The following is a 16,838-nucleotide window of genomic DNA, read 5'->3' as shown; positions in this document are numbered from 1 at the left end:
TTGTAGGTCTTTGGTGCACACGCCCAGGGTTAGATTGTTTATCGTCTGAGATTCTTCACTTGCTTTGCTTTTATTGCAGTGTATGTATACTCGATGGAGCACGCAGCTCTGGCAGGGGTCCAGAGTCGAGGGTGCGTGCTGCCCTGCCAAACTACTCTTTCGAATCGCTCTACATTCCGATCCCTCCTCCACCCTCCCAAAACAATTTAAAAAAGCTCTATGTACAAGGTGTCATAGAACAAGTACCATTTTCGTTTTCCCGCCATTTTTCTTCCGTTACAATTATGTCAGTTTCAAGTTTCATCATTTACTGTTTCATTTAAAAATTATTAGAAAATTGTAATGCATCCTTTATGACACTCTGTATATGCAATTACTTACAGCAGATATACACTGCGTGGCATAACAATAAAACCACCCAAAAGTTTTCAATTTTTCCATATTGTGGTTAAAATAAAAACGAACCAAGTATGCCATGTCTGAATCTTAAGTCGGTTCGTCAAGAAACAATATTTCTCCGGAAAAGGATTATTCCCTAGGAAAAAGTGGTTCATTTTTATTTTAACCACAATACATAGAGTTTACAAATTTTAGGGTGGTTTTATAGTTACGCCACGCAGTGTACCATTTATGACGCAACGGTAAACAGTCGAGGCGAATCGTAATAATTTTCTATTCCACTCATCGACAACAAATCGCGTTCAACGAACCGCCACGGAATTATGATAATACCGTGTATGTATATCGTAATTACGCGTGGGCATCGATTTCAAAATCATCCCCGGATCAGACGGTGCCGTAATATGGCCGTGTGGCCGGGGGGGGGGGCGGTTTCTAGCCGCGATGAAATCCGTTTTCGTCCCTTCAGCCGTATCATCCCCGTTCGTCTGTTCGCCAAGTTCACCCTCGCGATCCACCGTTGCTTGGGGATGCTGGGGGTTGAGAGGAAAATAATGCATTAGAAATTCAGATGACCGAAAGAGAAGGTCGTTCTGCGATTTATCAAATAAAAGCGGTAGTACAGTCAAATACCCGTCCGTGTCGTCAGTGGAAGCGACAGTTCATTTTTAATATAAAACGAGAGAGTCGAGCGGGCTGTACGACGTTCGAGAATGGAACCGACGCGGGTGGGTTGAAGGAGTACGGTTGGAAGAGGGATGAGGAAAGAAGGATTCTCGTCGTAACGACAAAAAGAACGGAGCTGATATCGCTGCTGATGTTTGCGAGGATGCCCTCCCTCCGTCTCCGCGGGAACGCAAGCTGAAAAAGCCTGATTCTCGAGCAGAGATTGCAGGTTCCTCGGCCGTGGCGGCCATTTCCGCGATACCGATGCACGGAATTGTTCCCCCCAACTGTGTGTCCGTGTTGCTCGTCGTATCGTCGATTTTTACGGCGAAGGAATCCGGTGTTTTCCAGCTATTCCGTCGTTGAGAATCGAGGACGATCAGCACATACGGTCGCTATTTTGAGTCAGTTCGTTATTGTCGAGTTTCGAGAAATTATGCGCGAACTTGATGAATCATCTTCTAGAAGCTGAATATTGATCTATTATTAAAAAATGGCAATGTTTTTACCCATATTCGTACATAATGTTACCCCTTTGCGGTCGTATTTAGATCTCAGATAGTAGTGGTCGGAATTAATTTTCATTGAACGAATACTGATAATATAATGCAAGATTAGAAATACAAAAACTTATTTTTTTTATTTGAACAATTGTGTTCTTTGATCGTGTAGATTGTGTTTGCTTTCGTTGGAACGAAGCAAAGAGAAAATGTGCGAGATCGGAATGGTTTTTTGCTCTGGTGGCTGAGAACAGACATATAGGGTCTGTTCGAATAATATGTAAAAGCAGGTATCACGTAATTCCTTATGAAGAAAATGTAGAAGAAAATTTTGTTATTCTCGGCTTAGTTTTCGGGAAAATCGATCTTGAAAATTAATTTGAAACGCGTGTATGCGTATGGAGTAAGTAGAAACAGCGTACAGTGACCAGACGCGCTAGCCAAGTCTCATTCAATTCCACGCGTATCTAGCAAATATTTAATTCTATCAATTTTTCGTATATTATCATAAGGAATTATTTTAAATGATTAAAAACAATTGCAGAAACTGAGCAGTGTCGAATATCCTAATAATCTTTAGCTTCTAGATATAATGTTTCCTTCGACTATATTCAAAATCGAAGCTCGATAACTAACCTCCAAAATCAATTTATCTTTCCATAACATAAAGCACGTGTCCTGCAAGACGTTTTAAAAATTGTGCAATTTTTTCAAATCAAACTCATCTATTCCGAATCTAAATGTAATATTACCAGAACAAGAAAATCTCGAGATCTAACGTGCGAGTAATCACAAGTTCATGAAAAATTGTCGTTTCACAGGCAAAAGTAAGTTTTAATACGAAAGTTAGTCCGACGTTCTGTAATTGACGTTCGTACAGCGACAATGTTGCTAAGTAGACAGTTAATAATTTGTTTCTATTGTCGCTCCGAGTCTTAAGGTCCTGGTTTTTCGTTCGCGTTTTCTGTACCGTTGCTTCGCGATACCTGCCAACTGGTTAAACGGTTTATAAACAGTCCCAGTCCGGCGATTTATTAGCCGAGTGTACGGAGGGTTGCCCGAACCGACCCTCTGAAACCGCGTACACGCCGCCCTTAGCTAACGGTTTCCAGATTTCCTTCGGGTTTGTTCGTCTCGTTTTAAGTTAATCGCATAACAGGTTGGAAAATTGTGATGCTATGCGAGACGAACTCGTGGAAAATTCACTCTGAGACTTAGTATATTTCATGACTGGACTGCGGATGTTTATGCAAATTACAAACTTTTGGTACTAGAAATACAAACACTAGAGTGGACAGAATTTTTCTTCTTGTACTACAGACTTTAAAATGTTAATAATAATACATCAATGGCATTAAAATGTATTGAAATCATTATTTTAGCGTGCTTGGGAAATTAGGAAATGCATAAATATTCGTCATTATTCGGTTTTGCAGATACAGCGATTATTTTTTTTATATAGCAGTAGGAAATGGTTACGTTTCATGTTTTCAGTAAAGTGTCTAGTGATGGAGCAGAGGACAGGATTTTGTATTTATGAAGGGTGTTTCAGAAATGTTGGTGTATCTTGAAAGGATGTGATTTTACATGGAATATTAAATCGAAAATGTAGAATAACATTTTTCCGTATGATGCTTCGTTTGATAGATAATCAATTTTTAAAATTCATCCAATGTGTTCGAGGTGATAGTAAGTAGAAACAGAATGCAACGAACAGACGCGTTTGCCAAGACCTATTCGATTGGACGCATATCCAACAGATGTTCATGTTCGATTTTCTCGAAAATAAAGCTTGGTACGGAAAAATGTTTTAGATTTTCACCAGCGGTTTTTATGCACTCAAAAAATGCTCTCAAAGGTTTCTATGAAATATAGTAAAAGGCAACATTTTTATGAGATGCAACGAGTTTTCTATTGTATTCTTGACCCAACAATATACCTAAGGGAAGAAAGAAATTCCTATTTTTGTTCTCATTTTTATGATTTACTATATTAAATGTCATTTTCAATGGTACAAAATAGTTACGTAAATTCAACAATTTTTGGCATTGTAATATAGAAAACCTAATAAAAACTGAATTTTTAAGAAGGCAAAGATTACTGAGAATCGTCTGATCTTTTCCTGTGTTTCATTAATTTTTACCTAACCATTGGTTTACACACTTCTGACGCTAAATCCCCCCTGAATTAATTGCCAGAAGAAAGAAACTTTTAATTGCCAGAAAGAAAAGAAACCCAAGCGATACACTCGGCCGTGAAACTATGACTCACGATGATCCTAGAAATCGGGGGAACGGGTGAAATTAAGTGAAAGTGCGACCATCGCGAAGATTATTCGAGTCGCATGAAAAACTCGAATGGAAGCGATCAAGATATACGAATCAAAGTGATGTATACCGTTTAATCTGCAGTCGAGTCGGTCCTCTCAAAGAGAACCTGCGTTCAATAGAGCTTTTGTTTCTTCGCTGGAAGTTAAAAATAACCATCTTTCAGCGAGGCACGATTAAAAAGAAATCTTTCCTTTTGTGTCGTGAAGGAGGACAAGACACGTTATATTTTACTTTTCACAGACGGAATCTGTACACGTATATACAGGGTGGTATAAAAAATAGGGTTCACAACTTCTATGATAAATAGTACTCGCCAAATGACGAAAAAAAGTCCTGATGAACATAGGTCAAAAAATTAATACTTTCAAATTTATAAACAATTTTTTCTTTCGGTTAAACCGACTGGAATTTCTCCTTCGGGAACTATCGTACCGTATGGAAATACTACAGACAATTGTAAAAAAACAATAATAAAAACTGTCAAAAACTTCTTGTAATCAGCAAAATAAGAAATGATAAGGTAATCCATTGTTTCCATACGGTATGTCAGCTCCCGAAGCGAGAAAGTCAGTCGCTTTAACCCAAAAGAAAATTGTTTATAACTACGAAAATATTAATTTTTCAATCTATGTTTATCAGGACTTTTTTTTCATCTTTTGGCGAGTACTATCAACCCTGAAAGTTATGAAACCGTTTTTTTTGTATCACCCTGTATATATACTTTTTACGAGTGACTAGAGTAACCGATGCAAAAACTCACGGAATTATTCACCGCGCGGCGAAAATATGGCCGCGCGCGATTCCCAGCGACGATGTGGACGATGATGTCGTCGTTCCTCGACGACGGTGCCTTGGAACATTTCCATGAAATTATTATTAAAGCTGGTGATCGCGGTTTGTCTCACTTTGCGGACGATTTGCATGCGTCCCGGGGAAAAAGTCTGGGAACTGTGGGCCTAAATAATTCTTGCCACCCCTTCGAGACGTCCGAGAGGAGAACGAATTTTACAAGTCAGCTGCAATCGTAAACTTCTGCTTGCTGGTATATTTCAAATATACTGATCTAAGCGTAAAAGTCTATAAAATAATAACATCTTCTAGAAAAAGTCTATGAAACTCATCTTAACAGAATAAAGTGCAACAGACCGGCAGAAAAAGGGGGGTGAAGCGCAGTCGAAATCGGATTGCTGCCGTCGATTTCATGATAAAGGTGATTGAACGATTAGGACTACGGGACGTTCGGTCGCGGGGTAAGGAGCATCTAATTTAAAGATTCATTGGCAAGTAAATCCGCGGCGAATTAGAGATAACTCTCGTAGAAAATCCCAGCCGGCGATATCCTACGCGGAGTGAAGGGAGGGAAAGAATGAACGGAGGGGTGCTCTTAAGGCTATGATATCTCTCCGCTCTTCGAATTTTCTGGGTGCACGAGATAAAGGGTGCGCGTTTCGTTCGATCGAAGGAACGCTGGAATTTTGTTTAAGTAACGCAATTTAATTTTATTGTCGTCTGGTTTAGTTCGAAGATTCTGGGTGATCATTTAAAATGGTCCATTGAGGATCAAGATTAATCTGCATCAGTCACATTTGATAATGATTTACCTTAAACTGAAGACTACAATTTGTAATGTATGTAAGGTGTTAAAAAAAGGATGCAAGACTTCAGAGAGCTTATAATCATAACCAGAAGTAAAAAATGGTTAATGAGTATAGGCACTAAAAAATAATATATATTCCCTTTCGCTATAAAATGTAGTAAAAAGTGTTCCGAAAGCTATTCGTGCATAAAATCGACGGTTTATACTAACAATAAGTCTATGAAGTAAATTTTATATTACATTCATGATAGTATATAGAATATGTGCCACGCCATTTGCATAGCGTTTTATGTAACTTTTACTATTGGGGGGAACAAGGACCTTGGTTTCCAGCGAGAAACTTTTTTTTTCAAACTTCCAGGCTCTGTGGGTGGCTGAGTCGCCAAAAACCGGAGCCTGAGGAACTCCTTCGGTCATAAAATCGGAAGATAGTTCAATTCTCTGACGTAAATCCTCGTGAGCCCTCTTATCGCTCCTCTGTAACGCTATGCAAAGTCGAAACGGAAAGTTTCTTTTTTTTATTCGATAATCAGTGGAATTTCACGGTTGCCTACTGTCTTCCACGGTAATCCCCATACGCTTCATAAATTGGCGTTCATAGCGAAGAGAAAAGGAGAAATTCCAGAATTCTCGTTTGTATTCTTCTCTGATATGGAACTTATTACTATTCATATTTAGTTTCTCCTAAACCTTTCTCATTTTTATCGTTCAAGGATGTAATATCATCAATAACATTGCATACATATTATCTTCATGTGACTACAATAAAATTTATGACTTGACTATTACACTCTAACTGTCGAACTAATCTCTATAAAATATATACAGGGTGTCATGTAACTGTAACAGGATTCCGAGTGAAAAAATATAGAATAAATTTTTTTTATTTGAGACTTCGTTTAAAAATTAAAAATCAACTGTGAAAGTTAATTTAAAAGATGTTATATGACACCGTCTATATGAAACAGTATAAACCCTTGATTTATCATACAAAGGAATGCTAATTCCCTTAAAAAATAGTGAATTACGTACTGGTGCACAACTATATCTACTTTCTATCCAACCAACTAGTAACACAAACAAGTCACCAATTCGCACACCTTTCCGTATTATTTTGTGGGCAACCAAAATATTCACGGTTAATGAGTAATCCTAATACTCCTATTCTGACAGATCAGATAAACATAGATAATTTTACTTCAATATTTTTCTCTTAGTTTTCACTTTCTATAATATACCAAGTGCTGTTTTAGGCAAGACCATAAAAAATTGTGAGAGGAAATTTAGCAATGGGTACCTGGGTACCAGGTTGCCTATACAAGGGATTATTTTATTTCAACCTCGCCAGTTGCCAAGCATCTGGAGGAATCGGCATTCCGCATTATCCCCCGACGCAGAAACAACACGCAGTTACACACACACATACATAGAACGGGGGTGGGGGTGGCCGTGTTCAAATAATAAACACGGTATAACAAATTGATAATCCGGAACCCCATAATCGTACGCATATTTCGGCCCCGGGAATCTGTGGCCCGACACTAAAAGAACTTTCCACGCTCGTTGTTGCGCCAAATGGGCCGCTATAAAAGTGTGTAGAGGGAAGGGGGACGACTGCCGCCCCTCTTCCTTTCGGAATCCCGTACACCCTCGTTTCTTCGTGTAAAAGTGTCTAGGAAATAGTTCGTATTTTTACATTTTCCAAACACCCTCCCGTATTTCCGTTTCCGGGAATTTCCGCGGGACAGGGGGTTGAAGATTCGTGAGATTTCCCGTGTTATCGTCCATCATCGATGCTGAATGAGTATTAACGGTGTTTGTACGTGGCTGCTGGTTTCCAAAGTGTAAACGATATATTGTTGATTATAGAGTATCAGTTTTTATTAAAGACTTGCCTGCACATTCTGGCGTCGAACATCGGCGAGTTACCGGAAGCTGTGATTTCGTAACGATGTTGGTAATTATCAAGATCAGGAGTTAGGTGAGTTGTTGATGTATGTAGCTTGTTGCTTGTATTAATTGTTTGGCGAAGTGGAGATATTTTACGATATCAATTTTTTGGTTTATTCTTCAATTTTTGTATTTGTATATTTATTGCAGAATTTTTTAATTCTATGTGAAGGCTTGTCTTTTTTTTATGCGAGAAATGTGAATTCTTCTTCGGTTCTGTTTGTATGGAATTGTATGTTGAATAGCTCCTTAGGATCTGCAAGTCGATGTTTGTCTGATCACAAACACCCACTTCTACTTCAAGTTCGACAATCCAGGTTTTTTTAGTGTCGTATAATTAGTAGTGACTTTCGAGTGCAAGTTGTATTCTTTCAGAAAACTTACAATTAAAATAGAAATTAATCTTAGCCAATTGGGACAATTTCTTAAAAGTATACGATTTACACTCGAAAACCTCGATAGTAGTAACTTTACCTCTAGTCCTTTCGTAAGGCAGAATTCGTTCACGTGTATAGTAAAATTCCATCTGTACTTACAAAGTAGAAGAGAATTTTCCCCCATAAAATAGTGTTAAAATCAATATCCTTAACCCCTTGTCCTATGATTTTCTTGATGTTTACAGTCTCCAGAATTTCTTTATCATCAATAATTCCCCACAAACAAAAGGAAGTCGTGTACTCATCGCAATTGTACATTTGCTCTAAAAGTTAAATATTAATATCACGAAAGTAGTATTTCACTTTCACTCAAAGAAAATAAATAATATTTCTTTGAATCCATTTCGATATTGTCACCACGAGTCTGATTCGATGTTCTAAGACAAGGTGTTAATAGCAATATTCATAGAGTATTATCGACCAGCAAAAGACACCAATAAATCATCAAAAATCTTTTTCTCCCTAACGAGTACCGAATTACGCACGCCAAAAGACATTGAACAACACAGCAACAAATACCGTCAACGATATATGTTCATCACGAGGCCAACCACAGAAAGATAGCGGATTACTCATCGGCACACACCCAGCAATCGCCAAGGGAACGAACTAGCCGAAGACGACGTAAGAAGAAGGAAATGTCACCCCGAGGTCGAAGATACCGTCGTCGTAGGAGGGTGGAACGGGTACGGTGGGGTGATACCCAAGGAGGATAATGATAATCCAGCCTCTAGCCTAGTCCTGTCCCAAGGGATGCAGGGATTAATTGACACATCGGCGTTTCGGAGGAGTCTTCCGGGCTGGCGCCTCCGGTTTGCTATCCCGAGCGACGTGACTGATGAGACGCCCCGAACACAAGCCATCGTGAAAAACTCTCGTGGATCCAGTTCTTGGGGGTTTTTTTTTTGCTGGTATCCGGATCAAGAATTACCAAGCGATAGCCCGTTCGAGCCTCTCTCTTGGCTCGCGCCTTCACGCTAGTGTGAACCAATCGGACGCTTCCCCCGTTTTCCATGGGAACGACGCGGCCTCGAGGAACGCCTGAAACACGCAGCAACGATCCGACGAGGACACGTCGATGTTACAGATTGGAGTTTAATGCGAGCACGGTGACGGGCACGATCAGATGGTTACGGGGAGAACGGGGGACAGACGGAGAAGAGGGTTGTCTTGGCGGCAACGTGCCCGCGTCTTCGCGGAAAATTGGGGTTGAAACTCTGCTAATTGAAATTTTCCTGGTGGGGACTCGGGGGAGGATCTCGATTATTCTTGGAGGATGAGGATATGTGTGCCAGTTTGTTCGACTATTGCGAAAGTTTTGGGCCTTTCTGTGGTACTGTGCAGAAGATTTAGGTGGAAAACAACAAATGTTCCAGATAAAATTTTGAAACTACATATTTCTATACTATTTTTTTTACGCTGATTTCGATTATTTACAAAATTAATTCGTACGTCGACGACCACTCGACAGTCAATATTACTGCACTAGCTTCATATTTTGGTTCTCCTCGATACATTTGCTGACAATTTTACAACTGCAATGTCTATAACTGTTATCCTAATGCTTCTTAAATGTTATAAATAGATTATTCAATTAAAACATTGAAATCTAATGAAGATACTTATACAAGTGGCTGAGTAGAAATGCCTAGACTACTTTAGACCACAAACGGTTAGGCTACATTCGTCGGTCTATGGTATACAATGTGTCCAAAAGAAACGAAAAATTGCCAGACGATCCAGGCGATCAACCGTGGATCCTAGTCCATTAACTCCTAACGTATCTCCGTTTCGACGAAGAATCCTTCGAAAATCTGCCGACCAGAGTAGTCTGAAAATGTTCACTTTTAGATATGACCACGTGGATTATACGCGAGAAGGGGTGGAGATAAGGGACACCCGTTTGGTTGAAGGGAAAACGCGGGTACATAGAGAAGAGGGTGGTCCTGGGCTCAATTTACAGATGATTCCGCGTGTTACCGCCCGGCCAACGGCTGGTTAACCTTCAGCGTCGAACACTTAATCTTCCCGCGACTGCCGCCACGGATCGCGCTCGACTTTCCCAGATAACACACCGGACCGTGGGCCTGTTAAACGCCCCATAGACGACACGATTTGTCGAGTGACAAATCGTACTAGATACAGCAAATTCTCGATGAGTGTTCGAAGGTTCCTCGACACGTTAAATGGCCATATTTGGCTGAAATTAGTATCAATGGCTTCAGAATACAAAGTCAAAAGCTTTCGGGCATTAATCGAGGATTTACTGTACATCGCTTCGACGGTGGGAACTGTCTTTCAAACGGTCGTATTTGTACGATCAGATCGTGTCAATTCAGGCGGCGGTGTTTGTCGTTCACGCGTGATCCAATGAGAGAGATACAGTGACTTCTCGATGAATGCGACACGAATACTGATATTATTCCAACTACTGGAGGGTTCCCTTCTGGAATCAATCAAAACAAGGTAAACAGAAGCTAAGCAGAGGCTGGGCTTCAGGTAAAAAGCAAATTTATAAAGTGCTAAAAACCTTTTCCCCTTGCCATGAATAATATAAGTTAATAGTATTTATTTTATTTTGAATGAATAGGTTAAATTACTAGGGAACAGTTTAATTTACTGTTATAACATTAGGACTCAAACTCATTAAACACATAGATAAAATAAATAATAAAACTAAATAAATTATACTATAATAGTACGTTGCACTCATCGAGACAGTACTGTATTCAGTCGAAATTCAGATTGATCATGATCCGACCCTATTTTTGACCGATAGTGTGAATCTGTCTTTATGTTGTACGATTAGTTGGACGATAAATCGTATCGTCTATGGGCCGTTTGAATGGAAAGAGACGCTCGACGACGGACAGGGCCATCGTCGGAGGACGCGGTCGGCCCCGATGGCCCCATAAACTTGCCCACCCTTCCGATAGCGTCGCGCCTGCTACGAAGCCGTAGTACATGCGACCTTCTGTCGCGGCGAAGCGTGCCGCGCGCGGACCTCCGCCGGGGCAGATTTATTGGTCCTCGATGGGCTGACAATAGCCAACAAGTTGCTGGGAAACGATCGAGTATACACACCGACGGTCCCTCGTCTACGGACACGCCGTTTCTCTGAATTCGGGGGCTGTCTTCGGGATGGACGGTGTGATTTTTGGGGTCGTAGGTTGCGGGATTGAGGTAATCGAGGATATTTTCAAGACGATTTTTAATTTGGAATATCCATCTCCAAATAACTCTTCTTTAAACTTTCACGGCTATTTACAAGCATTAAGAATTACACAATTTAATAACTAAATTCACTGTTGTATGCAGGGAACTCTCCTGTATTTTTTAAGATCGAATTGAACTTTCTGGCGTTTTTGGTTTTCACGTAATACGTCATTATTGGGAAAAATCTTTGTTTGGGGAAAATGTTTTGCAGAAACTGAGGGGGATTGAGAAATTCTGCTTACGGATTCGTGAACTGGACGGGGAACTTGAAGGATCTCCTAATGGATATTGCAGATCAGAAAAAAAGTTTTAATTTGTTGGACAGTGTAATTTGCGCAAACTGAGTTGTGCATTTACATGTTTGTGTACACAGGTCGTTGCGTCTAAACCATAGTTTTCTAATATTTTTTGGCCTTTTCGAAGTTTTTTCTTGTTCGGTGCTCCCTTCGAGTAAACTGTCTCCATTATCAAAATTTCTCAAATAAACTCTTTGTGTTATTGTTTGAAAGAAAGCACCCGGGAGATATATAATTCAATTTAAGTGAACAGAAGAAGGTAAAGTTCCGGAAGGCTGCAAAGTGTCAGATAATGAAATAGAGGAAATGTTCTTGCATTAATGGTAACGTTTGATGATCTCTATCATAATATGAATATACGAGAATCGTCTGCAAACATGACTGACTGAGATAAGCAGAATATCGGCTTCGGCTTATAATCAGTAGAACGTCTGAATGACGTGATTCCAACAGAAGGGGCTACTATTTTATGGAAGAATGATCATCGTTAACCCATCGAAGATCTTGATTAATATCGAACAACTGTTGTGACATCTGTCACACGAACGAGCAACTCTGTTCGGCGAATAAAAGGTAGAATGGAGTAATTGCGGAAGAAAAAACAAAAATAACATCGAACAAGTAGCAGCGTACCATTCCGGAAAACTTCGAAGCACCTGGATGGAAGCCATACATCAATAAAGATACGAAGCAATCAATTCATCAATCACGATTCCCATTGTCATTTTGATCTCCATGTACACACTGTTGCACTCGACCCACGGAATTTCTTCTTTCATCCTTCATGCGTGAGTAATTACTCGAAAACGTTTGCAAAAGATCGGACAATTGTCTTGGCCGATCGTTGATGGTCTCTGATTAGCGCTTTTTTTTTCCGCGGGTAATTTGATGAACGACTTGATCCTTACGGGTGTATAAATCAAAATAAACTGCGTACGTCACGTATTGAGTCATTAATGTTATTTGATTAGCCCCCGGGTCGCCTCGGTCACTCTTGATGCACAATTTGGCACTTTTGATGTCAGTATTAATTAAGACGTACAATTTTCTTTCGTGATCACTTTATATGTAGGTATTACTTCACTGTTGGTCTCTCGATCACGTAGCCTTCACCGTTACGAACACCGTCACGAACACCGTCACCGTATCACCATACGATTAAATAATTATTTGATGAGACAAAGTCTAATTAATTGGGTGGATACTATCCAAATTTTCTACTCGATGTAGTGTAACTTCTTTACAAGTTTAATAGAAATGAACTTCGCGTCTGTTCATACGTTTCATCGGTATTTCTCACAGAAACCGAAAAAAGAGCCAGACATAATTTATACAGTGAACACATACAATTCACACCTGGAGAATAGTACCTGTTCATCAGTATCAAACGATTTTTCTTTTGTCCAGTAAAAAGGAAATTACGACACTTTTGTAACGTCACTAATTTTTCTGAATGACCCAATAATTTATAAAGACAAGAGCAAATATCGAAATTTCTTTCTTCTCTTAAATACCTTATTGAATTAAGAATAAAATAGAAACCTTGAAAAAAAATAGTTCAATAGATTGGTCTCCCATTGTATTTCACAGAGTCCCACAGAATATAAAAGCATAAAATCCACACTCTAGCCATTCCAAACGTACCGAAGCTTCTAGTACAGAATGGAAGCCAACGTCCCATTTTAATTATTAAACATCCCTACCTAAAATTATGAATTCACCTAAACTTTCACAATCCACATATTAGAGACTATTATAACAATTATCAAATTTCAAGAATCCCGAAACCATGTGCCAAGAAGAACTCCACATCGCCACCGAGACGTCAAAGAAAGATTATCGTCAAACCCACCCCCTGGAATAAACACATGGCCGAAATGACCGAAAACCACCTCTGGGTTCAACGGTCGAAAAGGCCTAATCTACGTCAAACGAAACCTCAAACCAGAACGAATCGCGCCAAGTTCCTCGGGTCACGGCGAAGACACACCACCATCGTGACCGAGAGAAGGGAACGCGATTCATCCTCCCCCCATCACCCCGGAAGACAATAATTCATCCTCATTGAAAGGGTTCCGGTTTGGCCCGCATGTGCCGGCCATCGATTCTCCACAGGGCTAGCTCCTCACGGACCTTCACGAACCGCGAAACGGGATACATCATAATTTGCCCCGAAGCCTGTTTACCAGCGGTTTTGGGGAAACCGCGTGGTTTTCGCACACGTGACGAACTCCAGATGCTCCGAGGCGGCGCGAGAGCGGACGGTTCTTCCTCGAGGAAAAGGAGTGGGCCGTGGACGAACTGTCATTAGCCCCGACGGACACTGGGACGCCCCGCGGCGAGCCACAATGTGTCGCCGGTCAGACGATATATACATACACTCCTGGCTACAGAGGGACAGCAGCCCAACGCTATAAACAGACACCGCCGAATCCACGCCTGGGCGTTAATTGACTACGGGCCCTGGGTTCTAGTCGCTTTCTACCCCCGCGGTGACCAGAAAACGAGCATTCTAAGTCCTCACGTGCTGGCTTAATTGATAAAGAGAAAGGACATTTTTTTTTCGATGAAGGGCACTTCTTGACGAGGTGATTTATGAAGTCGTGTGGTTTTTGGGAGATACACGAATTGACCGTGTTTGACAGTGGTAATTGGTGGGAAAATATGGAGGATTTTCGTTGGAACGATAATTTAGCCGCTTTCTACCCCTGCGGTGACGAGGAAACGAGCACTCCGAGTTCTCATGCGGAGGCTGTCTTAATTGATAAAGAGAAAGGACATTTTTTTTTTTTTTGATGAAGGGCACTTCTTGATGCGGTGATTTATGAAGTCGTGTGGTTTTTGGGAAATACACAAATTGACCGTATTTGACAGTGGTAATTGGTGGAAAAATATGGAGGATTTTCGTTGGACAGACAAATTCTTTTGACAAGAGATGCGTTGTCTTATAAAATTGTTTGTGATTTTTTTAGTTATTATTGAACAGGATAATGCTGGTTGTTAGTTCTTTGTGAACCGTAATGAAAATTGATAATGGATAAGGTAAATTTAGATTTCACACTACAGGTTTGCAACGCGGATGATTCATCCACAGTGAAAGGTGTAAAGATTGTTTTCATCAGCATTTCTATCCAAAGTGACCAGTGAAGAAAGTAGAGTCAGTCTCGACTTTTGATGAATTGAATGGAGTGTGGGTGACTCATCCGCGATGCACATCCAAAATGTGAAAGTGTAAATTTACCTTAATAGAAAACAATTTCGTTGACATATTGACGCCTGTGGTTGTAAACGTGTTAAACTGATTCTGAGAACGATACACGAATATTCATAAAATCGTGCGCGAATGTGTTTGTAATTTTGTGGACTAACAATTGGACATTATCACTTCATTCTGTTTCACTCACTTGAATTTGTTCCAAGTGCATAAATCTCGCTACACGTTTATAATTTTCCATTTATAATAATCACTTCACCGAATCGGTTGAAATGAAAATTGTGACTTAAAAACTCATGTGAAGACAAATATTTCCATGAACCTCGAAAGTTAACGACATTTCTAATTAATAACTGTAATGCTAAGAAAAACACTAATCCGTACGCCCTCTAAATTCTCCAAAATCCCAGAAATATTTATTCCTAGATTTCATTCTATTACTTCATAGTGTCCACTTTTACACTTCCGAATATTTGAATTCTTCATAGAGACATCAATGCCCTATACAACAGACTAATCCAAATAAACATAAACACAGCCCCTTGGCTTCTCTAGAATGGTTACACCTCATCATCCAGCTTACCGACCCCTATAACTCTAACCAACATCCCCTAACCTCCGTTTAATATCCCCGGTACCACCCATAACCCCGCGTTCAAAACGATAAACACCTTCGAACAAGCCATCCAATGTCTCCAATTACCTAAATCCCTTTTTCTGACTCCTAACCTTCGATTATCGAGACACTGTCTTACCTTGCTGGTTGCTCTTCCGCGTGGTCTTCTTCTCTTTCATCCACGGGTACTCGGGCACGTTCACGGATGGATCCGCGACCCCATGGGGGTCCATCATCGCATGGTAACTAGGATGATGGGAGCCTGGACTGATGGAACCCCCGGTACCAGGGGAATGCTGAAGGCTACCGTCGCCGGCCAGTTGCGGCAAAGCGGTCATGAACTCGGCCATCGACGGCTGGCTGTTGATGAACCCGGTCTCCGCGGACCCACATGTCGGATCCATGGCTGGATGATGGGTTCCGTGCGGAGGCAGCCCGGCCGGGGCACCAGCCCCAGCGGCCACCGTGGCCAGCCAGAAGCCACCCCCTCCGTCGTTCGCCAGGACGGGTGTCGTCGGCCTCGTCTTCAGGCTCGCGAGCACCTTGCCTTCGTGGACAAACGCTTCAAGATCGCCGCCCGGTTGCTGCACGTTGCCCGAGCTACCCAGCTGAGCAGATACTTCCGTGTCCTCTTCTTGGCGTGGCAGTGGTTGTGGTTTGCCCCGCATGGAACGAGCTACACGCTTGTTCTTACTTATTCAATGTTTCCTGTTGTGGTAACAGGGTTGGAAAATTGGTTCCTTTAAGTTGGGAGATTCTTTGGGCGATGGATAGTTTGAAGAGAATTAGTGATCCTCTATCACCTCACGTGGATATTTGAATCAGTGTTCAGGGAATAGCTACTCCGGTACTAGGTACAATTCAGTCTTCTGTTACTCGCACACTGCTGCAACGATCGCGACACACGGAACAATTTGACGCGAGGACTGACGTTTGCAATACACTAAACATGTCTACACCTCTTTCGAACGGAAGCCTCTCTTTCCTTCACTTCAGTTTGCATCTACACCACAGCTCGTACTCTCACTAGCCAGGCTCCTGGTCCGAATCGCAGCCACTCGAACCCCCGGGCTACCATGGAACTAGGGCTCTGCTCGCTGGGCGACGGGAACCATGGTTCACCACATTCACCGTGTCGTCACCGAATGTTCACTGCATGCGTGTCACCGGTTTTGCACACAGAACACTCTCGTATACCTATCTCTCGGATAACGCGCGTGGATCGAACAACCGGGCTCACAAACGCGGAAGCACTGTCACACGAGATCGTTGGATCGATGAAACCCGCGAACGATCGCCGGACCGGAGTGGTAGAGCCGCGGCTACCAGGAGCGTTCCGATCGGCCGGGACCCAGGCTGGCGAGGCAGGCTACGGATCCCGATGTACGTTTGCCGAGCGAACGAGGAGGAGGTGGAGAAAGAGGAGGTGGAGGTGGAGGTCGTCCCGAGGAGGGCAACGACGGAGAAAGACGAAGAGATCGGCACCGGCGACGATGAAGGGGAGAGCGGAGAGTGGGGAAGAAACGAAGATCGAGGTGGTGGAACCTTGGAAGGGGTACCAGGGTTGCACCGGTTGGAGAGGGAGGGGGCACAGAGTAAGAGAAGATGGAGGACGTA

General features: G+C 41.6%; 1 protein-coding gene across 1 annotated transcript in view; it reads right to left on the bottom strand.

The window, feature by feature from the left end:
- Positions 1–15,889, bottom strand: part of LOC107185326 (homeotic protein proboscipedia) — a 49,853-nt gene extending 33,964 nt beyond the window's left edge. Inside the window, exon 1 of the mRNA XM_015572989.1 lies at positions 15,361–15,889. Coding sequence (XP_015428475.1) covers positions 15,361–15,889 — 529 coding nt within the window. The remainder of the gene's footprint in view (positions 1–15,360) is intronic.
- Between the last annotated feature and the right edge of the window lie 949 nt (positions 15,890–16,838).

The sequence above is a fragment of the Dufourea novaeangliae genome, unplaced genomic scaffold (genome assembly GCF_001272555.1).
Source record: "Dufourea novaeangliae isolate 0120121106 unplaced genomic scaffold, ASM127255v1 scaffold60, whole genome shotgun sequence".
NCBI lineage: Eukaryota > Metazoa > Arthropoda > Insecta > Hymenoptera > Halictidae > Dufourea > Dufourea novaeangliae.
Note: the sequence above shows the minus strand (reverse complement) of the source record. Positions and strands in the feature narration are given on the sequence as shown.